A 27,308-nucleotide genomic window follows, 5' to 3' on the forward strand; every position below is an offset into this window, starting at 1 on the left:
TATTTAGGTGTTCCAGGGTTAAGTGTAGGGCCAGGGAGATGACATTCTGCTGTGGACCTGTTGCGGCAGCAGGTGAACTGTAGCGGATCTAGGCAATCTGAGGGGCCAGGATTGACTCGTGCCATGACTAATCTTTCAAAACACTTCATTCAGATAAGATGCTTGTTGGGCAAGGGAATGAATACAGTGTCAATGGCCGTGATATTATTGAATGGTGGATTGGGTCTACATCTGCTCCTATATTGTATATTTGTGTATTGATCTTCCAAGTAGTTGAAAGAAGGACTCAGCAACAGTATCTGTTAATTGCTTGAGCTTTTGTATTGGAAAGCAGACCTGCTGGGGAGAGAACAATTGGGATCTGCTGGAAATTCAGGAACTGAAGTCTGCACCAGATCAGCCCCATTTTTATAAAGTGGTCCAAGAGGCACACCACACCTCCCTGCAAATAGACCCTCTCTCTGTTCATCATGGTAGACACTATTTAATGTCATCTGTGGCTGTACCACAGAGCTAGTTATTGTAGGTCCTTTATTAAATTTGAAACAGTGAGCTGCTATCATGCATTAGCTACAAGTGTCTTGGGAATCCCAGTTGAAATATACAAGAAAGCATGTTTCAGTTGTTTCTTTTACCGTAACTCCAGGTCTGTTATGACAGCCTGTGTTTGTGAATAAATAGGCGGGGGAATTCCCCTTGCCCGTTGCACTGCTCAAGTAGTGCAGTGGGCTGGAGACATCAACAGAGGCAACAAACGCATGCTGCCATGATAGATCTGAAATCCTTCAGGTTTCCATCTCCGGCTCCAAGCTTTTTCGAATCATCAGCTCTGTGGTGGAAATTGGCACTGAGCTGATTTCTGTATTTAAATTACAATTTACGTTCAATTAGCAGGCCTGAGACTGAAGTCTCCAGGTCTGCCAACGTGCTCCACTGCCAGGAGTGGTTCACCCCAACAGGGTTTACAACATCTTCCCATGAACGGGGAACTGGTGGCCAACTCTGGAGGGAACAGAGGCCATGGAGGACCTCCACAGAAGTTTGGGGGTGAGGCTGGTGTCCCCTGGGCACTGACGATCGACAACACCTATAGGGGAGTGATTATTGGAGGTTGCGGCTCCCACTGCCACTCTGTGAAAGGATTGCAGAAGAAGGGAAGACGACGATCGGGGCTAGCCATCCTGGTGGAGAGGGGAGTGGGGCACTGACAGGACTGTCCGGGTGGGGGTGGAGATTGGCTTGGATAATTTCAAGTTTATTTATTAGTGTCACAAGTGGGCTTGCGTTAACACTGCAATGAAGTTACTGTGAAAATCTGGGAGGCCAATGATTGAGGGGTGGGGGGGGTTATGGAGGGGCAGCAATACGGGGTCGTGGAGCTGTTCGAAGATCGGGAAGCTAGTAGTGTGGGACCACTGCAAATGCACAGATCTTGGCACTGACCGATCGGTGCAATCACAATGGCCCGCTCAGCACTATACTGCTGGCTTCTGCAGCGGGAATGGGCCCCAGCCCCAGATTTTCAAAGTGAATCTCCCTAAGGCACTCTGCAGTGCTCAGAAGTATGGGGGATTCATTTTTGAAAGTGCTTCTAAAAGTCAGTGGGAGTTACTTCAGATTTTCACGCAAATTCAGTGAATCGCCCACATATCTTTATATTAATTTTTCACACGAATCAGCTGCTGTTTGTTCAGTGCTGCAAAAGTCTCCCAACCCATCATGGTGAATGTGCGCTTTGACAATTTTAAATGTTGGGAAAGCATAATTTAGGTTCCTAGCAATTATCTTGGATTTGCTCGAGTTAAAACTATGGCTGAGCCTTGCAGTGCAGCCAATTCAGTCCCTCATTTGCCATGCCTTATGAAATTTATGAATACACAAATGGCTTTTAGCTTCACTCATTTCAATCCGAGGCATGGAGATAGTAGTGACATTGCTGCTATGCACCATTTCTGAATGCTAATATATCATTGCTGTTAACTAAGCATGCTGGCACAACCGCGCCTGTTGTAGCTCAATATTTTTATTCTAAATTAAAGTGGAATTATATCTGCGTGTGAACACTTCCACTATTTAAAATCCATGCGGAATACAGCTTTGTTTTTTATTTTCAAATTCTACACTCCACCTCTGGCTTCCATTCAAAGGTTAAATTTGAGGTCAGGAAGAAATTAGCATTTTTATAAATAACTTGCACTGCTGCACTTAAAAACCCAGAATTAATGGATATAAAGAGAATACTGAGTCACGATGGTGGAACAATATGCGCTGAATGCATGTTTACATATTTCACAAAGATATTTGCTTTTTTTTCACTCTGAATTCCTTATCCTATGCTGGGCAGATAATAATGATCTAAAGACAGGAAACTCAGGAGGTCTGGAAGCATCTGTGGAGTGAGAAACAGAGTTAATGTTTGACATCCGTAAAACGTCATCAGAATTAGAGGAGGAGAAATGTGATGGATTTTATGCTCTTTAATAGGACAGAGCAAAGTAGAAGGTCTGGGAAGGATGTGAGTAAGAGATTGGAAAAAGATGTTTAGGGCTCAAAACAAAAGCGTGTTAAGGACTGAAGAAATTACTGATAGTAGTAGCATAAAAGCAAGATAGCAGAATTTATGCATGGGAGTCAGCCTTGTTCAGCTGATGACCCCTCAGTCCACTTATTAAGAAAAATATATTTTACTAGAAATATAACTTTTTAGTATCTCTGCCCCCCCCCCAAAGAACTTGTCATCTGAGATCTTCACATTGAGTACATTTTGCATCATTGCAGATTTCCATAAATGGCTGCCAACTTTCACTCAAGTCCATCTCTTTTTTTTCTGATTAGCTGACGAATGCGAATTATTTTGTATGCAGGGCTCATAATTTATTTTGGGATTTTATTTAGTATACAGCTATAATAAGCTTATTGTCCATTGTCACATTTCAGAATATACCAAATACGTACAATAAATGGCCCAAAGCTAATGAGTATTTAATGACATACTTTTCTAGAAAATAGAAAACGCCTAATTTGAGTAGCAAAGCATTCATCCATTTGGGTAACCATCTGGTTGCATTGTAGGTTGAAGGGAGTCGAGTCAGAATTGCACCTAAACACAGTGAAGTAAATGTTGTGTGCCATTGCCAGCAGCGATTTATGACCAGGATGGATGGATTGAATCTGGCCTTGCAGCTCGATGGGAGGGTGGTTTTGATTTACTCAATTTGACTTAAGTATGCAGGTTTTTAAAGTATATTTTTGAATGAAATTACAATAAAGTATATATCTGAATAATTATGGGACTAACCTTACCACAAATTGTTTAATGAATTAATCAAATATTGGTGTTGCCTTCTAAGGGTGGTTGACAAAAGAGAAAATTGGAAGGCCAGTGATTTTTATGTCTTGCCCTTTCTCCCTTTTAACTTCCAAATTTTTATTTTGAGTTCTTTGAAGGGAACTGGAAAATAATTTGTTCAAGGATTCAAGTAAAAGTCTGAAACTTCAACTTTGCTGTTGTCTTTTTTTTAGTCTAAAAGAAAGATTGACTATGATGATGCAAGGGATAGTCTGCACGGGACAACATGGTGACACAGTGGTTAGCACTGCTGCCTCACAGCACTAGGGACCAGGTTTGATTCCAGCCTTGTGTGACTGTGTGGAGTTCATGCGTTCTCTCCGTGTCTGCGTGGATTTCCTTCCACAGTCTAAACATGTGCGGTTTAGATGGATTGGTCATGCTAAGTCGCCCATTAATGTCCAGGGATATGTGGGTTAGGTGAATTAGCCACAGTAAATGTGTGGGATTACGGGATAGGACAGTGGGCTGAGCCTGATGCTCTATCAAAGAGACTAATTTGGTACATTTCAGTAAAAGCACAAAAGAAGGATCTTTCTGAACACCAGACATTGTGAAGCACTTCACAGTCATTGAAATGCACTTCAACAATGACTACACTTTTTGAAGTGTAGGAAATATGGCAGCCGGTTTGCACATGGCATGCTCTCTCAATGTGCAGATGACCAGATAATCTGTTCTTCTTGGGAATAGTGCTTTGATCTTTTATGTCCACCTGGATAGGTGATTGAGACTTGATTGAATATCTGATATGAAAGATGGAATACCTGGCTTATCTGCTCCTGGGTTATGATAGGGAACAAAAGTAGCCAGGGATCCTTCTGCCAATCTCTCTCCAATGATCTCCTAGAACTTTCAAGGGTATGTTTAGAGGTTGGGTGAGATGAATATGAGTCAATGATGATGCCATTCTCGTCAAATGGACTGGCAATGTTTACCACTTAGACTCATTAAAATAAATGTTCAACTTTGAGCTACCAGAAGTCTCCTCTTTCTTGGGCAGTCCTCAAAATTGAGGATGACTTGCTTCCACACTCAATCAGCTCCCAGGTGGCTGAACTAACCGGGCATGAGTTTACAAATTGAAGCCAGATCTTTTGGGTGTGGAATTAGACAGCACTTTGAAACAGTGACAAGTTTAGAATTTTCTTGCACAAACAGCACTTGATACTAGATTGAATTTTAATTTTAAATTGAATTATTTTTGTTATCCAAATATCAAGGAATATGGGGCCAAAGTATGTATATGGAGTTAGGTCATAAATCAGCTATGATCTCATGAAATAAGCTCAAGGGGCTGAATGGCTGCCTTCTGGTTCATGTCCTATAAATCCTTGAGTTTGTAATGTGATCATCCAATAAGTTGGTTTAAAGTTTATTTTATATAAGAAAAGAAAAACCCAATAGTATTTTAAATTTAGGTGTGAAATCTGGATTTCACTGGCAAGGCCATTCCTAATTGTTCTTGAAGTTGAAGTGCTGCTTTCTTGAATGGAATGGCTGGTTAAGCTTTTCCAGTGAGCTGTTAAGAATTAATCTTCAAACTATGGGACTGGAGTGTCATGTTGGGCCAGACAGGGTAGGAACAGCAGATTTCTTCCCCAGTAGGACATTAGTGAATCGATGGGTCTTCACAGTAATTCAGTAGTTCCATTAATGACACTAGATTTTTTTAACTCATTTTATTCAATTTAAATTAAACTTCTCCATCTCTATTGTGGGATTTGAATGATATTCTTTGGATAAAATGCAGCCAAACTACTATACTTCTGCAGCTACCAACTTTATTTGTAAATGATCAAGTTAACAAGCTGATTCATCATTGAGCCTATGTACTATGCATTCATTGGAACTGGTTGAGGTTCAACAATTTGTAAATTGTGCTGCATTTAGCAGAATTGGTGTTCCATCTATACTGCATATTGAGCTTGTGATACCCAGCTATTTCAGAACATTGATAGTTCAGTGTCTTATGGAATCATAGGACTTGGAAGGTAGTCCATTTGATCACTCGTCTGTGCTGGCTGTTTGAGTGGACTGTCTGGTTAATCTCATTCCCTTGCTCTATTTCCATAGCCCAGCAAATTTCTCCTTTTTACACGTTTCCATTCTGAAGGTTACTATTGAATCCGCTTCCACCATTCTTTCAAGAGGTACATTCTAGATCCTAATAATTAATTGTGTAAATAGTAAAAAAATTTCTTCACCTTTCCATGAACCTATGTCCTCTGCCAGTGGAAACAATTTATTTCTGACCAAGCTGTCAAAAACCCTTAGTCTTGAATACCTCTCCCCTTAACCACGTGGCACAGTAGTTAGCACTGCTGCCTCAGTGCCAGCAATATGGGTTCAATTCTGGCCTTGAGTGACTCTCTCTCTTTGTGGAGTTTGCACATTCTCCCCATGTCTGTGTGGGTTTCCTGAGTGCTCCAGTTTCCTCCCACAGTTAAAGGTGTGCGGGTTAGGTGGATTGGCTATGCTAAATAGGTTGGGGGGATTAATAGAGTAAATGTGTGGGGTTATGGGGATGGGGACTGGTGGAATTGTGCTCAGTGCAGGCTTGATGGACCGAATGGTTGCCTGCACTGAGGCTTTTGTGAACCTTCTGTTTGAAGGAGAGCAATCCCAGATTCTCTAATCTCTCTGTGATTGAAGCCACTCATCCTTGGTGCCATTCTGATACATCCTCTCTGCTAACATTCCAAGGCTTTTGGCATTTCCCTGAAGTGTGGTACTCTGAATTAAGCACAGTAAACTAAACTGAGGTTAAACTGATGTCTAACTGAGTTATAAAGATTTACCTTAAATTCTTTGCTGTTGTACCATTTATCCCTTTATTTATGATGTGGAGATAAGAACATAAGAACATAAGAAATAGGAGCAGGAGTAGGCCATCTAGCCCTTCGAGCCTGCCCCGCCATTCAATAAGATCATGGCTGATCTGTCGTGGCTCAGTTCCACTTTCCCGCCCTCTCCCCATAACCCTTAATCCCCTCTCATCAAGAACCCATCAACCCGCTTCTTAAAAATATTTAGCGAGGCAGCCTCCACCACTTCAACGGGCAGAGAATTCCAGAGATTCACCACCCTTTGAGTGAAGAAGTTCCTCCTCAACTCCGTTCTAAACCGCCTCCCCTTTATCTTGAGGCTGTGCCCCCTAGTCCTACTGTCTTTTTTGAGCGGGAAGAGTCTCTCCACCTCTATCCTATCCATCCCATTCATCATCTTATACGTCTCAATGAGATCTCCCCTCATTCTTCTAAACTCTAACGAGTACAAGCCTAGTTTATTCAGCCTCTCCTCATAGCTCAATCCCCTCAACTCCGGTATCAGCCTAGTAAACCTCCTCTGCACTCCCTCCAGGGCCAAAATATCCTTGCGCAGGTGCGGCGCCCAAAACTGCACACAGTACTCCAGCTGCGGCCTCACCAATGCCCTATACAGCTGCAGCAAGACCTCCTGGACTGGGTCAGAAGTCTCAACAACAGGTTAAAGTCTCTCAACACCAGGTTAGAGTCCAACAGGTTTATTTGGTAGCACGAGCTGTATTGTGAGACTACTTACTGTGCCTACCCTAGCCCAACACCATCAACTCCACATCAAGGTTAAAGTCCAACAGGTTTATTTCACAGTGCTGCTCACCTGATGAAGGAGCAGCCTTCCAAAAGCTCGTAATTCCAAATAAATCTGTTGAACTTTAATCTGGTGTTGTGAAACTTCTTACTGTGCCTTTATTTAGAACACCATAGGTTCCTATTTTAAAGTAAGTAGCCTTCTCAACTTGTACACACGTCTTTTGAAGATGACAGGATTCCTGATTCCTGCTGAACCCACTTCAAAAATTGTGTCATTTAATTTATACTTATTTTTCCTTTCAGAATGAATCATTTCACACTTCATTTGCCACTCTTCTACTCATTTTACCTGTCTTCCAACAGTTGGCATATTTTCAGCTTTTAAATTACCAAGATTGTTAATGGTTTACACTTTTTTATAACAAACATTTTCAGCATATTCTGTACTTTGCTTTTATGTTAAAATATTATAAAGTTTGTCTGTTTGTAAGACTGTGGAACAAATTTACAGCATCCAAATGTAAAGTTTAGATAAGTGGGCTGTGAAACGCTATCTTTTACTCATGTTTTGATATTAAGGATGTGAGTCTTAATGACAAAAATTCTATGCATATTTGGTTTTATTATGTCAGTGGTGTTCTTTGTTCTTTGTCAATAGCATCATCATGCTAAAAACATTGCTTATGTAGTTAGGTGCAAACAGACTGTGGGTTCCCCTATTATCAAAATACTTTCGTAACCACTTGGATTTGATCACCTTGCTAATGAAAGATTATTCCATAGTGGTTGATTTTGTTCTTAGTTTTCGGCTTCAATTTTAACTTTTGCTTTCTTGCCAAATTCTTCTTCCAAATACTTCATTACAAATACAAACTAGGAAGTTGGTAATCAAGGCAAAAACAGAGGACGCTGGAAAAACTCAGCAGGTCTGCCAGTAACTTAGGGGAGAAACAGAGTTAACATATCCCATTCTTATTCAGATCTGAGGGGAGCAAGAATGTCTAAGAAATGCAACAAAAATAGCAACTTTTACAAATAAAAGACAGATTGCCTGGTATAAGGGAGAGAGAGGGGTGATGGGCTTTGCATTGAGGCAATACATGTAAGGGACATCTTTTAAAAAGATGGAGGTGAAAGGTCAAAGGTTGCCCAACTCAGAGTTCTGAGGGCTGCAATGTGCCCTGCCAGAAGATGAGATTTTGTTCCTCCAGCTTTCGTCAGGCTTCATTAGAGCATTGCAGCAGGCCAAGGACAGACATGGGCATGAGAACAAGATGCTCAGTTAAAATAGCACGCAACAGGAAGGTTGGGGTTATGCCTGTAGACAGAATGACAATGTTCCGCAAAGCAGTAACCCAGCCTGTATTTAGTCTTCACAGTGTAGAGGAGAGTGCATTGGGAGCAGCGAATACGAGTACTCAAATTGAAGGGAGTGCAATTAAAATACAGCTCAACATGAAAGCTGTATTTGGGGCCTTGAATGATGAGGGGAGGAGAAAATATACGGGCAGGTGTTGCACCTTTTACGATTGCAAGGGAAGGTACTGTGAGAAAGGGTTAGGGAGTTGGGCATGATAGAGGGGTGGACTAGTCTGCCCTGAAGGGAGTGGTCTCTTTAGCATACTGACGAGATGAGGCAGGGAGTGGGAAATGTTTCGTGCTAGCATTGTGCTGGACCTGGCAAAGGAGAAGGGTCAAACCCAGCTGAGTGCCATTTCAATCACAGGATGGAGAGAAAACTATGTTAAGAGAGAAAAAGGCAGACATTTCAGAAGCACCAGATGGAGAAACTGGGAGAATGGGATGGAGTCCTTACAGGGAGTGGAATGTGAGGAGTTGTAGTTGAAGTAGCTGTGAAAGTCAGTGGGTTTATGATGAATATTGGTGGTCGGCCTATCATTGGAAAGGGGGGCAAGAGGTCAAGAAAGTGAAGTGTCAGAGATGGACCTTGTTCAAATGATGGGTAGAAATTGAAAGCAAAATTGATTAAAATTTTTCTGGTCTAGATGAGAGCATGAAGCAGCACTGTGGGAGTAGGCCTGAGAAGGACTGAAATGAGGAGTGTTCCACAACCCACAAAAAGGCAGGCATAACTGGGACCTTGATTGTACCCATAGCCACACCTTTTAACTTGTCTCACTTTTGACAAATAAAGGAGGAATTATTTAGTGACAAAACAAGTTCAGCTAGGTGGAGGAGAGTGCTGGGCGGGGATTGTTTGGGCCTCTGCTCAAGGAAGAAGCATAGAGGCCTCACACTATCCCGCTGGCAGATGAAGATGCAGAGGGATTGGACATCCATAGTGAAGAAGAGGCAGCTAGGGTCAGGGAACTGGAAATGTTGATATGATTTGAAGCATCAGATGAATCATGAATGTAGGTGGGATGGGACTGGACAAGGGGAGAGGGGATGGAGTCAAGAGAGGATGAAATGAGTTCCATAGGACCTACTGAATGAGACTGGTGAATTAATAACAGCAACAAAAAATGGCAGATGTGCTAAATAAACATTTTGTCTGATTTTCAAGAAGAAATTAGATATAGCTCTTGGGGCTAGAGAGATTGAGATATGGGAGGAAGGGGAGATCAGGATATTGAATTTGATCAAAATGAATGGGAGAGCAGGTTTAAAGGCCAGTTGGCCTACTCCTGCTCCTAGTTTCTACAGGGAAACTGAAGGGGCTAAAGGTGGCCCAGCTGCCAGCATCTGAAACTGCATGCTAGGCTTTTAATGGAAGTGGCTGGAGAGATAGTAGTGAAAGCCAGCCACATTTCATAGCTAGTACTTTAGTGAAGTGCTAATCGAATAAGGCTAAGCATAAGCTGTTATCTGACCATGTTCTTGGCAATTGTTACAAAGGAGTATAATAGAGGACGGTTGATGAGAGCTGGGGAAGGCAGTTGGGCCCCTTGAGTCTGATGCATCATTCAATAATATCATAGCTGCCTGGTTGTGCTCTTATCTTTCCTGTCTTGCCCTTAAGAAAGATCTGTCTAACTTTGCCTTAAATATACTCAATGACCAAGCTACACTGCTCTCTGGGGAAGAGAATTCCACACACCAGTGATCCTTTGGGAGAAATGAAATATCCTCCTCTGTCTTGAGGGGGAGTCCCCTTTAATTTTAAGAACATAAGAAATAGGAGCAGGAGTAGGCCATCTAGCCCTTCGGGCCTGCCCCGCCATTCAGTAAGATCATGGCTGATCTGTCGTGGCTCAGTTCCACATTCCCGCCCTCTCCCCATAACCCTTGATCCCCTCTCTTATCAAAAACCCATCAACCCGCGTCTTAAAAATATTTAGCGAGGTAGCCTCCACCACTTCAACGGGCAGAGAATTCCAGAGATTCACCACCCTTTGAGTGAAGAAGTTCCTCCTCAACTCCGTTCTAAACCGCCCCCCCCCCCATCTTGAGGCTGTGCCCCCTAGTCCTATTATCCTTTGAGCGGGACGAGTCTCTCCACCTCTATCCTATCCATCCCATTCATCATCTTATACGTCTCAATGAGATCTCCCCTCATTCTTCTAAACTCTAACGAGTACAAGCCTAATTTATTCAGCCTCTCCTCATAGCTCAACCCCCTCAACTCCGGCATCAGCCTAGTAAACCTCCTCTGCACTCCCTCCAAGGCCAAAATATCCTTGCGTAAGTACGGCGCCCAAAACTGCACACAGTACTCCAGCTGCGGCCTCACCAATGCCCTTTACAGCTGCGGCAAGACCTCCCTACTTTTATATTCAATCCCCCTCGCTATGAAGGCCAGCATCCCATTGGCCTTCCTGACCACCTGCTGCACCTGCAGGCTGGGTTTTTGCGACTCATGCACAAGGACCCCAAGGTCCCTCTGCACTGTCGCCTGCTGCAGTTTTTCGCCACAAGTGATAATACTTCCTACCATTTTAATTTTAACCTACGCAGGTGGTCAGGAAGGTGAATGGGACGCTGGCCTTCATAGCGAGGGGGATTGAATGTAAAAGTAGGGAGGTCTTGCTGCGGCTGTATAGGGCATTGGTGAGGCTGCAGCTGGAGTACTGTGTGCGGTTTTGGGCGCCGTACCTACGCAAGGATATTTTGGCCTTGGAGGGAGTGCAGAGGAGGTTTACTAGGCTGATGCCGGAGTTGAGGGGGTTGAGCTATGAGGAGAGGCTGAATAAATTAGGCTTGTACTCGTTAGAGTTTAGAAGAATGAGGGGAGATCTCATTGAGACGTATAAGATGATGAATGGGATGGATAGGATAGAGGTGGAGAGACTCTTGCCGCTCAGAAAGGATAGTAGGACTCGGGGGCACAGCCTCAAGATAAAGGGGGGGCGGTTTAGAACGGAGTTGAGGAGGAACTTCTTAGAACATAGAACACTACAGCACAAACAGGCCCTTCGGCCCACAAGTTGCGCCGATCACATCACCTACCAACCTACAGACCTATCCACAACCCTCAATCTCATTAAACCCCATATACTCATCCAGAAGTCTTTTAAAAGACCCCAGCGAGTTCGCCTCCACCACCACTGACGGCAGCCGATTCCATTCACTCACCACCCTCTGAGTGAAAAACTTACCCCTAACATCACTTCTGAACCTCCCTCCCCGCACCTTAAATCTGTGTCCTCTCGTAGCGACCATTTCAACCCGGGGAAATAGCCTCTGAGAGTCCACCCTATCTATTCCTCTCAACATTTTGTAAACTTCTATCAGGTCGCCTCTCAACCTTCGTCTCTCCAGGGAAAAGAGTCCCAGCTCCCTCAACCTAACTTCATAAGGCATGCCTCCCAGTCCAGGCAACATCCTTGTAAATCTCCTCTGCACCCTTTCAATAGCTTCTACATCTTTCCTATAGTGAGGCGACCAGAACTGCGCACAATACTCCAAATGAGGCCTGACAAGGGTCTTATAAAGTTCCAGCATTACCTCCCGACTCCTAAACTCAATCCCTCAATTAATGAAGGCCAGTACACCATACGCCTTCTTGACCACCTCCTCCACCTGCGAGGCCGATTTAAGAGTCCTGTGGACCCGGACCCCAAGATCCTTCTGCTCCTCAACACTACTCAGACTTCTGCCCTTGATAGTGTACTCGTTCATCCCGTTGGTTCTGCCAAAATGGACGACTACACATTTATCCGCGTTGAAGTCCATTCTTCACTCAAAGGGTGGTGAATCTCTGGAATTCTCTGCCCGTTGAAGTGGTGGAGGCTGCCTCGCTAAATATTTTTAAGACGCGGGTTGATGGGTTTTTGATGAGAGGGGATTAAGGGTTATGGGGAGAGGGCGGGAATGTGGAACTGAGCCATGACAGATCAGCCTTGATCTTATTGAATGGCGGGGCAGGCTTGAAGGTCTAGATGGCCTACTCCTGCTCCTATTTCTTATGTTCTTATGTCTCCAAGTTTTAGCCTCCCTCGAGGAAACATCCTTTGGGTATCACCCTCAAGTCCCCTCAGGATCGTCTCTCAATTCTAAACTCCAATGGGTCTAGGTCTAAACTGTCCACCATTTCTTTAAGTTATTTCCTGGACACATTGGCCCTGATTTTATCAGTACGGTTGCCCAAGGTCAACGGGGAATGCCGTTTTGTGAGACTCGCCCACCCCAATTTCAGGGTGGCCATGCCTGTAAAATCAGGGCCATTGTTTGAAGCATTAACAAGACATTTAAATTTGCTTGGAAATAAAACCTGTTACGATAAACCTGTGAAATCTTGCCATGACTAAATTGATCTAGTGGCAAATGACTAAGGTTTTGCTGTAGTTTTGCATACTCTGGCATTGCATTATATATAAAATGCACTTGTATGTTTTCAATCTCAGTAAAGAATAGTAAAATGCAGTAAGTTGTATGATGACTTACTGAACGTACTGAGTGCTGATCCAGGCTTTGCACTGAAGTCCACTTCCAAGACTTGTGCGCCATATCCTGGCTGCAACTGATGTGTTGTAGTTGCATTCCTGAAAACCACAACGTTAACAAATTGGATTTTCCTATTAGAGGTGGAATGGCTTTGTTTGTCACTTACGTTGCGCATATCCAGTTGTACTGTTTTGCTGTGTCGTTATTGTGATGCCACAGTAAGCTCGATCACACTTGTAAAAGGCTACATGCTTCTGTTAGAAGTGGGGGAAATGTGTGATGTAAGTACAGGAATGCTTGTATTTTCATAAGCTCTGGCGCTACTCATCCTTTATTCCTTTTGTTTATCCTGATGCACAACATGTAATTATCTAAGATAAAAGCAAAATTAATGCAGATGTTGGAATCTGATTCTGATCACCTTAATGGACACTCTCTATCAGCCTTCTGTATCCTCATTTGCATTCCCTTTGTCCCATTCCATCCCCCGCCCCCGCCCTCATAGTATAATTCTCTGCTGATTCTTTTTGCTCTTAGCTCTGATGAAGGGTCATTTAGACTTGAAACTTAGTATTTATGAGGAATGAATAGAACCAGTGAGACTTGCTGAAACTTTCCAGCCTTTTCTGTTTTTTGCTTCTGTAATTATCTAATCCTGGAGTGTATACTTCATGCTATGTTCCTGGATGATCCTGGTTAAGTTTGGGTGATTGGACACAAGCAAAGTCAAGAAAATGCTTGTTTGATCAAGATGGCCAGAGACGGGTGGGGCCTTGTTCACAGTGATGGGTTAGCTGGTGAGTGGGATCATGTCCTGGTGGTGGTATAGGCATTGAGATGATGGTTACCATTGTGAATAAAGTTTTGACTCATGGTACAAATCATTAACGTGAGCACTAATGACTATAGGATGTTCAAAAGAAAATGGAGGTAGTGGTGGGAAGAATCCTGTTTGTCACATGGGCAGTTTCCTCGATGGAGATTTGCTTTCTGTCCTTGGAAATCCTGTTGCATGGTGTGTCAGACATCCTGGTTAATTGGGAGCGATGGGGCTGGAGGAGGAGTGTCTGTGTGCCCGATCTCCTGAGGGGAGCTGAGGATAAATTCTTGGCTGAATTTAAGAACTGGCTGCCGTGCTTTCATAATCTCAATTTGAAGACTGGGTGTTTCCAGTTTGAAGAGGCATACTGTGTCTGGTCTTCAGGATCCGGGGTCTGTTATGTATCCCGATTACTGGTTTTGTGTTGTCTTAACCTTGGTGTTCGTCGAAGGGCTGGAGGCAGCCAGACGTGGTGGGACATTGCCACCTACCAGGCATAGGTCATTAATCCTGAACGACGACTCTTGTGATTATAACACTGATTTTTGTGATGTTGCTTTTTATCCTGACCAGGGTATTTTGATATATGAGCACTGAAGTGCATGTCACTTGTATTCCTGTTATTCTTTAAAAGCCAGGAATATCCATTTATTTATAATGGAATTCTTCCACTGGTGTGCTCTGAGGGAGACATGGTTTAAAGTGTGTTACCATTTACATTTAATCTTAGTCTTTCTGTGTGGTACTGGGGAGAAGGGTGGCTAAGGGGATTTCCCTGCCCTGCTTCAGGCCCTGTGAAAGCTTGGACATTCTGGGCTTGTTTCCACTGTAGTTTTGGAGAGTAAGGGCTGACCAGATTGAAGTGTATAAGATCCTGAACGGTGTTGATAAGGTGGACGTGGAAAGGATGTTTCTTGTGAGTGAGTCTAGAACTTGGTCACTGTTTTTAAAATTAGGGGTCACTTTGTTAGGGACAGAGATGAGGAGAATTCTTTTTCTGTCAAGAGGGTTGTATGATTTGGAACCCTCTGCTTCAGAAGGCAATGGAGGTGGAGGTCATTGAATAGTTTTAAGGCAGAAGTAGATGGATTCTTTTGATTTGATTTATTATTGTCAAATATATTAACATGCAAGAAACAATACTTTTCATTTGTGTTATACAGACGAAGCATTACTGTTCATAAGATAATGAGGGAGTGCAGAATGTAACGTTACAGTCATAGCTGGGTGTAGAGAAAGATCAGCTTAATGCAAGACAAGTCCATTCAAAAGTCTGACAGCGGTTGGGAAGAACCTATTTTTGAGTCAGTTGGTATGTGATCTCAGATTTTTGTATCTTTTTCCTGATGGAAGAAGGTGGAAGAGAGAATGTCTGGGATGGATGGGGTCTTTAATTATGCTGGCTACTTTGCCAAGACAGCAGGAAATGTAGGCAGAGTCAATGGATGAGAGGCTAGTTTGCGTGATGGATTGAGCTACATTCATGACCGTTTGTAGTTCCTTGCAGTCTTGGGAAGAGCAGGAGCCATACCAAGCTGTAATACAACCAGAAAGAATGCTTTATATGGTGCATAATGTAAAAGCTGGTGAAAGTTGTAGCTGACATGCCAAATTTCCTTAAGCCTCTGAGAAAGTAGAGGTGTTGGTGGGCTTTCTTAACTATAATGTTGGCATGGGGGGGGGGGGAGAGGAGGGGGGGGGGGAAGAGGAGGGGGGGGGAGGAGGGGGGGGAGGACCAGGACAGGTTGGTGAACTGGACATCTAAAAACGTGAAGTTCTCAACTCTTTCTACTTAGCCCCCATTGATGTAGATGGGGGCTTGTTCTTTTCAACTTCCTGAAGTTGATGACAATCTCCTTTGTTTTGTTGACATTGAGGGAGAGATTATTGTTGTCGCACCAGATTGTCTATCTTATTCCTTGTCAGTCAAGGGAATAGGAATGTGGAACTCGAAACGTAATCGGATCAGGAGTGATCTTATTGAATGCCAGAGCAGGCTTGTGCGACTGAATGGTCTACTACATTTTTGTATGTTTTTCAAGTGGGAGCACTGATGGTTTCACTGATACTTTGGTCTCAAAACCTGGGCCATTAAAGCAAGACTGTATGGGCTAGAAAATCATCTGTGATATAAAATGGGTGATGTCAAATTGGCTGCACATTACATTGAGCTAAACATCAGACACACCATTTGCAGAGGCAGTATGGTAATGATATTATCACTGGACTAGTAATCCGGAGAGTTGCAGGTATTTCTTTAGGGCCCCAGGATCAAATCCCACCACTACAGATGGTAAAACTAGAACCATTATCAATTGTGGCTTTAAAAAATACCCATCTGGTCCACTAATGATCTTAAGGAAGGAAATTGGCCATCCTTACACTATCTGGCCTACATGAGACTCCAGATTTGCATTAAAGTGACTGATTCTTGAATGCCCTCGGGTGGGCAATAAATGCTGACCCAGCCAGTGATGTCTGCATCCCATGAACAAATTAAAAAAAAAACATTTTGTGCCTCCACCCAAGCTGAACATCTAATGAGTCTTAAGTCCCATGAGACCATTCAGAGTAAAACAGGAAGCTCTCCTAGGACAGAATTTTCACTTTGAAGTCTGCAACAGACACATTTTTACTGAGCAGGGGTATCATGGGATATGTGCCTAGGGCAAGTACATGGAGTTAGGTCACAAATCAGCCATGATCTTATTGAATAGTGAAGCAGACTCAAGGGGCTGAATGGCCTACTGCTGTTCCTAACCACTTGGGCCCTAAAATCTGGGCACTGAACAAAGTTATAAACCTAAGCAAATGATGGGCTATGCAGTAATACAAGAGGAATAAATTACTTTGAATTTATTGAACAGAATTGTGCTACAAGCACTTGCATGGTATTTCAAAATAAATACAGAAATTGGCTGTGTTTTCCAAATGAATTTGGCACAATCTTTGAATCTGCATAAGTCCAAAGAAATCCCTATTGTTTTGTGCAAAAATACTGCAGATAAAAATAAAAACAGAAAATGCTACATATAATCAGCTGGTCGGGCAAGATCAGAACCATGTTGGAAGGTCATCGACCAGAAACACTAATTCTGTTCCTCTCTACAGATGTTGCCTGTATCTAGTGTGTTGGGCTTACTTTCTCCCCATCTGCTGTTATCGTTTCCTTTGTGGTTGGAGGTTTATATTTGCACGACACAGTGATGTTGGAGCTTGCATAAATAACTTAATTCTTTGCACATTTACTTAAATGGTGCCAGTTAGACTGGTCCAGTTAAAATGAAGATCAGGAACTGTTCTGAACATAGGTCTTTGTAATGGTTAATTCCCAGGAGTGCATGTGGTGTGTGTGTGTATATATAATATTGACAATGCAAAACATTTTAAGCCAAGAATATTCTGTTAGCAGTTTTACAATGATCCATTGCTGATTTTGCCTTACTGATCGGTCAGATTGCAGGAAGGCAATAAGTAGACTATTTTTCCAGGATATACGTTGTGGGTTACAGTACAAAAATTGTTTCCAGTGATTGAATTGCATGTTAGTGCCAAATATGAGGCGATTTGTTTAACCATGCCTTCTGCTTTTTCTTGCAGCAAATACCTACCTCTTCATGATGCAAGCACAGGGCAAAATGCTGAGGGACAATGTGCGAACTATAGGCATTCTGATTCGAGATCACTACACCAAAAGGAATAGCACTGTTAATGGCACAGGTGGGCCACTTTCATTACCATAATCCTGTTTTTAAAAACCACATTTGTTCATGCAGTTTCTCATGCAGCTTTCGTTTTCTGGTATCCTTTGTATCACGGTTTGACCTGACCGACCAACGTTCCCCGCCCCCGCCAAAAGAAAAAGCAGACACCAGCAAAATAAATTTTGACATTCATTGAGAGGCCCCAAATAACTTGCATGGTGTAATATATGCACTTTGAAATCTGGGCCCTTTGCCTAAGACACCAGACATGGGAGTGTTACAAAGCAGCTGTCTCTGGGATCTCACTGAGTTCTGATTGTTTGCTGGTTACTATGTAGAAGCTTGGACATTTGTGGAATGGTGAGGTTTTGAAACCACTGCTAACATGACTCTATCCCAGGAGTTGAGTAGTTTCTCTGCCACAATGCAAGTAAACAGCTCCCGTCCTACTGGATAGATTTACAATACAGGCAGTAACCATTTGGAAAATAAGGATACTTAGAAAAGGTACCAATGGCAGTCTCAAAGATGTTTAGAACTTGCAGATTTCATTGTAATAATCCACACTTGCTGTTCTTGAGGCAGCTTTACTTCATTTTTTAAAAAAAGACATTCCCACCAGTGGATGAGATCTAAAGAGAATCAGATGAAGAGTTACACTTGAAATGTTAACTTGACTTTTTGGATGCCAAGCAGCATTTTCTGTTGTTGCTCCTGAACATTCCATTAGCTAGCACTCCATCTGGCGGGCATGCGTCACCTTGCTCTCCACTTTTCCGTCAGCCAGACATTTAAGCTGCATGGAAACCCATTACAAGCTAAGCCATTGAGAAGAATACCACACTCCGGTGAAGTTTTGTTCCACCTGGTGTGGCATGAGCACTCATGGGGTCAATAGCATGGTGGCAATGTTACTAGGCTAGTAATCCAGAGATCTGCAGTAATGATCTGAAGACGCAAGTTTGAATTCTGCTACAGCAACTGGGGAAAATTAAGATTCAATTTAGTCAATAAATCTGGGATAAGATCATTGATAATGGTTGTCACATTAACAATAAAAACCCGCCTGGTTTACTACCTTTCTTCAGGAAAGGAAATCTGCCCTCCTTGCCAACCTGGTCTGTGACTCCAGACCAACAGCAATGCGCTGGCTCTTAACACTCCCTGAAATGATGCAGGAAGCCACATGGTTGCAGGCTGCTCACCACCATCTGCTCAAAGGAAATAAGGGATGTGCAATAAATGCTGACCTTGCCAGCGATGCTTGGATCCCAAGAACAACCTATTTTTCCTAAGTCTAGAGATCTTGGGAGCTCATGGCAAATGTTGAGGCTTCAGGGTTGCAAGATGTACACATGTCTGTTACTGGGTTTTTACCAGCGGAGGAGACCATGCAGTTTACCCAGCATTAAAAATCCCAACCTGAATTATAATCTGTTATGGCATTAGCTTGCTAATTTTTGGAACCATAGGAATTTTGAACACGTTACCCACACTTTTCTGGAGCAATCCAAAATTTAATTTGATTTGATTTATTGTTGTCACATGTTTTAACATAGTGAGAAGTATTGTTTCTTGCGTGCTATACAAAGCATACTGTTCTTAGAGAAGGAAATGAGAGAGTGCAGAATGTGGTGTTACAGTCATAATGAATCCTGCAGCCAGTTCTGTCACTAACTCCTGAATGTATTTCTCTTTCAACCATTTATCTTTTTTTTCCCCTTAAAGAGATTCAGTGCGTTTGATAAGGTTCCCCATAGTCAGCTCATGAAGAAAGTAGGATGGAAGGAAATTTGGCCGTTTGGATAAGCAACTGGCTATCTCATAAAAGACAAAGGGTGGTGGTGGAGGGAAAATTTTCAGACTGGAGGCCAGTTACCAGCGGTGTACCACAGGGATCAGTGCTGGGTCCTCTGCTATTTGTGATTTTTTTTAAATCAATGACTTGGAAGAGGGAGCTGAAGGGTGGGTTAGTAAAGTTGTTGATGACACCAAGATTAGTGGAGTAGTGGATGAGGTGGAGGCCTCTTGCAGGCTGCAAAGAAACATTGATAGGATGCAGAGCTGGTCCAAAAAGTGGCAGATGGCGTTTAACCCGATAAGTGCGAGGTGATTCATTTTGGTAGGGCAAACTTGAATGCGGATTACTGGGTCAATGGCAGGGTTCTGAGGAATGTGGAGGGAGAAAGATCTTGGAGTTCATACCCACAGATCTCTAAAGGTTGCTGCTCAAGTGGATAGAGCCATGAAGAAGGCTTGTAGTGTGTTGGTGTTTATTAACAGGGGGTTTGAGTTTAAGAGCCATGGGGTATGCTGCAACTATACAGGACCTTAGTGAGACCACATTTGGAATATTGTGTACAGTTCTGGTCACCTCACTATAAGAAGGATGTGGAAGCATTGGAAAGAGTGCAGAGGAGATTAGCCAGGATGCTGCCTGGTTTGGAGGATAGGTCTTATGAGGAAAGGTTGAGGGAGCTGGGGCTTTTCTCTCTAGAATGGAGGAGGATGAGAGGCGACTTAATAGAGGTTTATAAGGTGATGAGGGGGATAGACAGTGGACATTCAGAGACTATTTCCTCAGGTGGATGTAGCTGTTACTGGGGGGCATAACTTTAAGGTTCATGGTGGGAGATATAGGAGGGATGTCCAAGGTAGATTCTTCATTCAGAGCAGTTGGGGTGTGGAATGCACTGTCTTCTGTGGTAGTGGAGTTGGACACTTTAGGAACTTTCAAGCGATTACTGGATAGGCACGTGGAGCACACCAGAATGATAGGGAATAGGATAGCTTGATCTTGGGTTTGGACATAGTTCAGCCAACATTGACAGCTGAAGGGCCTGCTCTGTGCTGTACTGTCCTATGTTCAATAACCTGTGGCCTCAACTATTGCAACATTTAACAACTCTACATAAGGGATTTCTTTACTCAACTTTTTCAATTGCAGTGTTTAAATTCATTCCCCTTATTGGCCATTCTGTTTTGCCCTATCAGAAATCTTCAGAATGATTTTTAAAATCCAGTTGAATTAGTCCAGGGCTATTTGAAGCCTAAGTGGGGAAGAACTTCAGCACTTTGATTCTGGTCTCCCCTCATGATCGCACTAATGAACCAAGCCGGCTGGTAAATCAACATTGCCTTGAAAATCTATGGACTTACAATGATCTGACACTGGATTGCCATAGGAACATGTTTAGATTTGAATCTTCCACTAGTAGTCACAAACCAAACCCACCCCTCAAATCTCCACTTGACCCTCATGGAGCATGGTCTTGAAAAATGTTGTTCCAAATCCACAGCAGAATTGTGAACTGTGGTACTTCCATGTTATATTAATTGTTCATGTTTTGCTTGCAAGAACACACAGTTCAATTTTTTACCACTCTTTAAAATTATTTTTGTCCCTTTAATTATGGACAAAGTTGTAATGTCATAAGCAATGTAAAGAGTTTAACAGATCTTTCAGATCAAAGAACAAACAAAATTACAGCACAGGAACAGGCCCTTCAGTCTTCCGAGCCTGCACGGACCATACTGTCTGAATTAACTAAAACGCCCTACCCTTCCGGGGACCATATCCCTCTACTCCCATCCTATTCATGTATTTGTCAAGACGCCCCTTAAAAATCATTACCATATACGCTTCCACTCCCCCAGCAGCGAGTTCTAGGCACTCATCACCCTGTGTGAAAAATCTGCCTTGTACATCTTTAAACCTTGCCCTTTGCACCTTTTAAACCTGTGCCCCCTAGTAATTGACTCTTCCACACTGGGAAAAAGCTTCTGACTATCCACTCTGTCCATGCCTTTCATAATCTTGTAGACTTCTATCAGGTTGTCCCTCAATCTCTGTCATTCCAGTGAGAACAAACCAAGTTTCTCTAGCTTTCCTCATAGCTAATGCCCTCCATACCAGGCAACATCCTGGTAAATTCTTTTTTGTACCCTCTCCAAAGCCTCCACATCCTTCTGGTAGTGTGGTGACCAGAATTGAAAACTTTTTATTTCAAGTGCAGCCTAACCAAGGTTCCATAAAGCTGTAACACAACTTGCCAATTTTTAAAAGTGTCCCAACCGATGAAGTCAAACGTGCCATATGCCGCCTTGACTACCTACTCCACCTGCATGGTCACTTTCAGTGACCTGTGTACCCAGATCCCTTTGCCTATCAATACTCTAAGGGTTCTGCCATTTACTGTATACTTCCTATCTGTATTATATATTTCAAAATGCATTACCTTTTTGTCTGGATTAAACACCATCTGCCACTTCTCTGCTCAAGTCTCCATCTGAGCTATATCCTGTTGTATCCTCTGGTCCTTATCACTATCCCCAAACCACCAACCTTTGTGTCGTCCGCAAACTTACTAATCAAACCAGTTACATTTTCCTCCAAATCATGTTACAAGCAGAACCATTACTCAGGATAGGCAAAATATGTATTTTGACCATTGTCATCAGATTTCTTCAGGCATTATTTTTTCCCCCTCAGTTCACAACTCGGCTAATGTTCTGGGGACCTGGGTTCAAACCCTGCTATGGCATTTGGTAGAATATGAATTCAACAAAAATAATCTGGAATTAAGAATCTACTGATGACCATGAAAACAATTGTCAGGAAAAACCCATCTAGTTCACTAATGTCCCTTTTTAGGAAAGGAAATCTGCTGTCCTTACCTGTCTGGCCTACGTGTAACTCCAGAGCCACTGCAATGTGGTTGACTCGCAACTGCCCTCCAAGAGCATCTCGGCTTGGGCAATAAATGCTGGCCAGCCAGTGGCCATATCCCATGAATGAATTAAAAAGAAGACAATATTTTCTATCTTCCTGTTCAACTATGAGTCTCTTGAATCCATTCTGATGATAACATATTGTGGGCTGTGAGCAGTCAGGATTTCCTTCCCTATCTATTGAATCCTGTCAGCACATTATAAGATGTGGAGCTGTAGATAGCAGACAGTTTATCGAGTACCAGCTATGAACAGTCCTTTTCCTCACTTCAGTATTTCTGTTGTGTTTTAAGCGTAACTTCACTTAGGAAAGAGAAAGGAATTTGCAGAAGGTTCATCTTGATGGACTGACGGGGAAAGAAAATACTGAAAAATAATATAAACCAGGAAACGCTGGATAAATTCAGCAGGTCTGACAGCATCAATGGAGAGAGAAATGGTTAATGTTTCAACTTTGTATGACTCTTCAACAGAACTGAAAAATAATAGTTTATTTAAATCCCTTCTGATGGATGAAGATGTTTTAAATTGTCTAAAATGTCAAATGAAAGGTTCAGTGACATGAAAGTAATAAAAGTACTTCATAAGGTATTAACCAAGCATCTGAACAGCCAGAAAGGCCTTCCGTCTAATACCCCAACAACAGGGCTTGCCGGCAATCTGCACACCCTTCCTGTTAAACCAAAGTATCAGCTCTTGTGTTCTGGATTGGAGCTCGGTGGCACAGTGTCGCCTCACGGTGCCAGGCCAGAGTTTGATTCGGATCTTTGGTGACTGTGTGGAGTTTACATGTTCTCTGCGTGGGTTTTCTCCCACAGTCCAAAGATGTGCTGGATTAGCCATGCTAAATTGCTCTCTGGTGCCTGAAGATGTGTGGGTTAGGGAGATTAGCCATGGTAAATGTGTGGGATTACAGGGATAGAGTGAGGGGGTGGGCCTGAGTAAGATTCCCTTCCAAAGAGTCAGTGCAGATTTGATGGGCTGAATGGCCTCCTTCTGAACTACAGGGATTCAAGTAATTTAATGGTTAACCTGGTAACTTGCTGATTCAAGTGGAAATGCTACCAGTGAGCTAGTTTAGTGAAAGGATTAGACATGATATCCCCAAAAACGATCAGATGAAAGAGTACTTCAAAAGACAATTTACCCTTTCATCCAAGTTACCTTAGAATCCCTACAGTGCCAAAGGAGGCCATTTGGCCCATCAAGTCTGCACTGACCAGGATCCCACCGAGATTGTATCCCCGTAACCCCACATATTTATCCTACAAGTCCCCTGACACTAAGAAACAATTTAGCATAGCTAATCAACCTAACCTGTACATCTTTTGGCATGTGGGAGGAACCCAGAGCTCCCAGAGGAAACCCTATCAGACACTGGGAGAACATGCAAACTCCGCACCCACTGTGATCCGAGGCTTGAATTGAACCTGGTTCCCTGACGCTGTGAGGCAACAGTGCTAGCCACCATGCTGCCTGTAGATGCCTAATTCCAGATTAAGGAATTTGATCAGATAAAGGAGTACTTCAAAAGACAATTTACTCTTCCAGTTAAATGTTTTCATCGTTCTATACCCTCAGCAACATTAGGAGTTAAATTTATGAAGTATCTATCATGTTAGTTTCTTTTCACTATGTCCTTGGCAAAAAAACAAACATTTGTGCAAGGGAGAATTGTCACTTTCTGACTATAACCATATTAAAATGTGTAGTCCTAAGCAAGGAACAGTGTTGTGGCAGCAAATTAAATGTGGGACAGAGGGCTTTCTATTAAGGGATTAAAACAATTGGTGTGAAGGTGAGCAAGTGCCTGTTTATTTTTGTCAAACTAAATTAAATTTGTAATCTCTCCCTAGCATGTGTAATAGTGAACAGAGTGCTGAATAGACATGTTGTGCTTCAATCAGTTGTTACCATTGCGTTGCATTAATTGACCGTGCCTTATCATTTTCCCTCCCTAGATTATCTTGAAGGGTATAATTCAAGTGAGTACCTTGGTCAGAGTGGAACGTACCTTCCTGAAGATTTCACATATTCTCCTGGCCTACCTTGTCCAGAAAGACTACCTTCTATGAGTAAGTTTTATAAAGTTAAAAAAGGAGAACACATATAATTATTACTGAGTTCTCTTTTAATGAATGTGTGAGCTGTCTGTAGGGGTACCGTACATGCATCAGTATTGTTGCTGTACACTTACTCACTTTTTTGCATTTTAACAACAATTGTACATCAAATACAAGCAGGTTGAGCTGATAGAATTTCCCAACACTTCAAACACCTTTGTAATCATGTAGTGCCCTTAATGATTTAAAACATCTCTGGACATTTCACAAGAACGTTTGCACTGTGTGATATCAGGAGAATATGGGGGGTAATTATCAAGTGTTTGGTCAAAGAGGTATGACTATTATACATAGATTATTTCTACAAAATTTATGACAGGCATAGACAGGGTGGATGTGGAAGCATCGACTACAAGAGGGCACAGGTTTAAGGTGAGAGATGGTAAGTTTTGGGGAGTCGTGTTGTGAAACTAAGGGTGATGGGTGCCTGGAATGCACTGCTAATGGAGGTGGTGGAAGAATGCACATTAGCAATGTTCAAGTGTATCTTGATGGAGGAGGCAAACAGAGGGCTAGAAACTGCTTATTGACACAGGCATGGTGGGCCAGAAGGCTTGTTCCTGTGCTGTATTATTCTTATTTTAAGAACATAAGAACATAAGAAATAGGAGCAGGAGTAGGCCATCCAGCCCTTCGAGCCTGCCCCACCATTCAATAAGATCATGGCTGATCTGTCGTGGCTCAGTTCCACTTTCCCGCCCTTTTAAAATTAAGGAGCATCTTAAAGCTAGAAAGAGAGGTAAAGGTTTAGGGAAGGAATTTGAAGTTGGGGCCTTGGTAGGGGATAAGGCGAGGGAGTGGGATGATTACAACTCTGGCACAAGAAGCTAGAATTGGGGAATGGCAATGATTTTGATAGTTGTTGGGCTGAAGAAGATAGGATGATAGAGGGGTAAGGCCATGAAGGAAGTTGAAAACAAGGACGAGAATTTAAAACTCTCTCCAAATCAGAAGTACTGAGGTAGGACGAGTGAAAATTGTAGAGGTTGCACTTGTGTCTAAGGATATTGAAATCCCTGCACTGGGACAGGGGAATGGAGCTTGGTATAAGTTAGGGAGCTGGCAACATTCTTCTGGATAAATTGCAACTTGGAGTGCACCTCTTAATCAGTTTGCCTTCTCTCATAAGCCTGATATGGAAAGCTTTGACTATTAATTCCTTTACTCTGATGCGCACAACCATCCTCTGTTAAGGAAACACTCCTCACTCCCTGTTTTGATTTTTTTTTTGTTACCTAGAGGGGTTTATTGATGTTAACATGAGTGAAATCGAGATGGAAGAAATCCACCGCTTATTTTCACAAGATTTAGAAATCCAGCATGGAGGTCACTGGAAGCCTAAGGACTGTAAACCTCGCTGGAAGGTGAGGATTTCAGATTGTGTATTAAAGCAATCGACCTTTATCTTACTTTATATTTTTCATAAATCGTATACAAAGAAAAGTTACTTGTCTTATGGCTCCGCATCAACTTAATGCTACAAAAGCACCTTTCACCCCTGTCTTCATGTATTGCAATGCAGTTGTGTTTACAAATCCATGCAAAGAGGGAAGATTTCCTTGGTATCATGCATTAAACTTGGCCTTAGCTTTTCGTTGCTGAACCATCAAGAGGTAGCTTTAACTAATAACACTAAGAAAAATCTGTGCGCTATAATTCCTAATAGGATGCTGTATTGACGGTCATTTTTGTTTGTCTTCAGCTTTTGATTTGTAATGTTTTTCCAAATTGGGTCAGAAATTAGGCATTTTTGACCAACCAAATTTCTATCAAATTGTGTGGCTCTGTCAGCTGGCAGTGTGCAGCTTAAAGGAAAAAAGGTCTTCAGCAGAAGTGATGGGATTTGGAACAACTAGAAAAATGGGCTGAAAAATGGCAAATGGAACTTAACGCAGGCAAATGTGAGGTATTGCACTTTGGAAGGACAAACCAAAGTACAATGTACAGGCTAAATGGTAGGACTCTGAAGAGTGCAGTTGAACAGAGGGATCTGGGAATACAGGTACAGATTTCACTAAAAGTGACATCACAGGTGGGTAGGGTCGTAAAGAGTGCTTTTGGTACATTGGGCCTTTATAAATCGGAGTATTGAGTATCAAAGTTGGAGTGTTATGGTAAGGCTATATAAGGCATTGGTGAGGCCAAATTTAGAATATTCTGTACAGTTTTGGTCACCTACTTACAGGAAGGATGTAAATAAGGTTAAAAGAATGCAGAGAAGGTTCAGGAGGATGTTGCCGGGACTTGAGAAGCTGAGTTACAGAGAGATTGAATAGGTTAGGACTTTATTCCCTGGAGCGTAGAAGAATGAGGGGAGATTTGATAGAAGTGTGTAAGATTTTGATGGGTGTAGATAGAGTGAATGCAAGCAGGCTTTTTCCACTGAGGCTAAGGGAGGAAAAAAAACCAGAGGGCATGGGTTAAGGGTGAAAGGAGAAAAGTTTAAAGGGAACATTGGGGGGGGGGCTTCACACAGTGGTGGGAGAGTGGAATGAGCTGCCAGATAAAGTGGTAAATGCAGGATCGCTTTTAACATTTAAGAAAAACTTGGACAGGTTCATGGATGAGAGGGGTGTGGAGGGATATGGTCCAAGTGCAGTTCAGTGGGATTAGGCAAAAAATGGTTTGGCACAGACAAGAAGGGCCAAAAGGTCTGTTTCTGAGCTGTAAATTTTCTATAGTTCGATGGTACTATGATTAATGGAGAAATTTTGATTTATTATTGCCACATGTACCAAATACAGTGAGAAGTGTTGTTTCTTGTGCACTATACAGGTGAAACGTATATCGTTCGTAGAGTACATAAGGGAAAGGACAGGGTGCAGAACATAGTGTTGCAGTCGTAGCTAGGGTGCAGAGAAAGATCAGAATTTTTGGTAGGCCCATTCAAAAGCCTGATGACAGCAGGGAAGAAGCTGCTCTTGAGTCGGTTGGTACATGACCTCAGACTTTTGTATCATCTTCCCTGATTGAAGAAAATGGAAGAGAGAATATCTGGGTGTGTGGGGTCCTTGATTATGCTGGCTGCTTTGCTGAGGCAGCAGGCAGTGTAGACGGAGTCAATGGATGGGAGGCTGGTTTGCGTGGTGGACTGGGCTACGTTCACAAAACTTTGTAGTTTTTTGCCATCTTGGGCAGAGCAGGAGCCATACCAAGCTG

General features: G+C 42.6%; 1 protein-coding gene across 1 annotated transcript in view; it reads left to right on the forward strand.

Annotated features, from left to right (window-relative positions):
- The window catches only part of b4galt6 (UDP-Gal:betaGlcNAc beta 1,4- galactosyltransferase, polypeptide 6), a 76,633-nt gene that overhangs the window by 28,753 nt on the left and 20,572 nt on the right, over positions 1-27,308 (forward strand). Inside the window, exons 2-4 of the mRNA XM_080194736.1 lie at positions 17,192-17,311; positions 23,988-24,101; positions 25,389-25,513. Of these exons, the coding sequence (XP_080050862.1) occupies positions 17,192-17,311; positions 23,988-24,101; positions 25,389-25,513 (359 nt within the window). The remainder of the gene's footprint in view (positions 1-17,191; positions 17,312-23,987; positions 24,102-25,388; positions 25,514-27,308) is intronic.

The sequence above is a fragment of the Carcharhinus amblyrhynchos genome, chromosome 8 (genome assembly GCF_965287045.1).
Source record: "Carcharhinus amblyrhynchos chromosome 8, sCarAmb.v2.hapA, whole genome shotgun sequence".
NCBI classification, from domain to species: domain Eukaryota; kingdom Metazoa; phylum Chordata; class Chondrichthyes; order Carcharhiniformes; family Carcharhinidae; genus Carcharhinus; species Carcharhinus amblyrhynchos.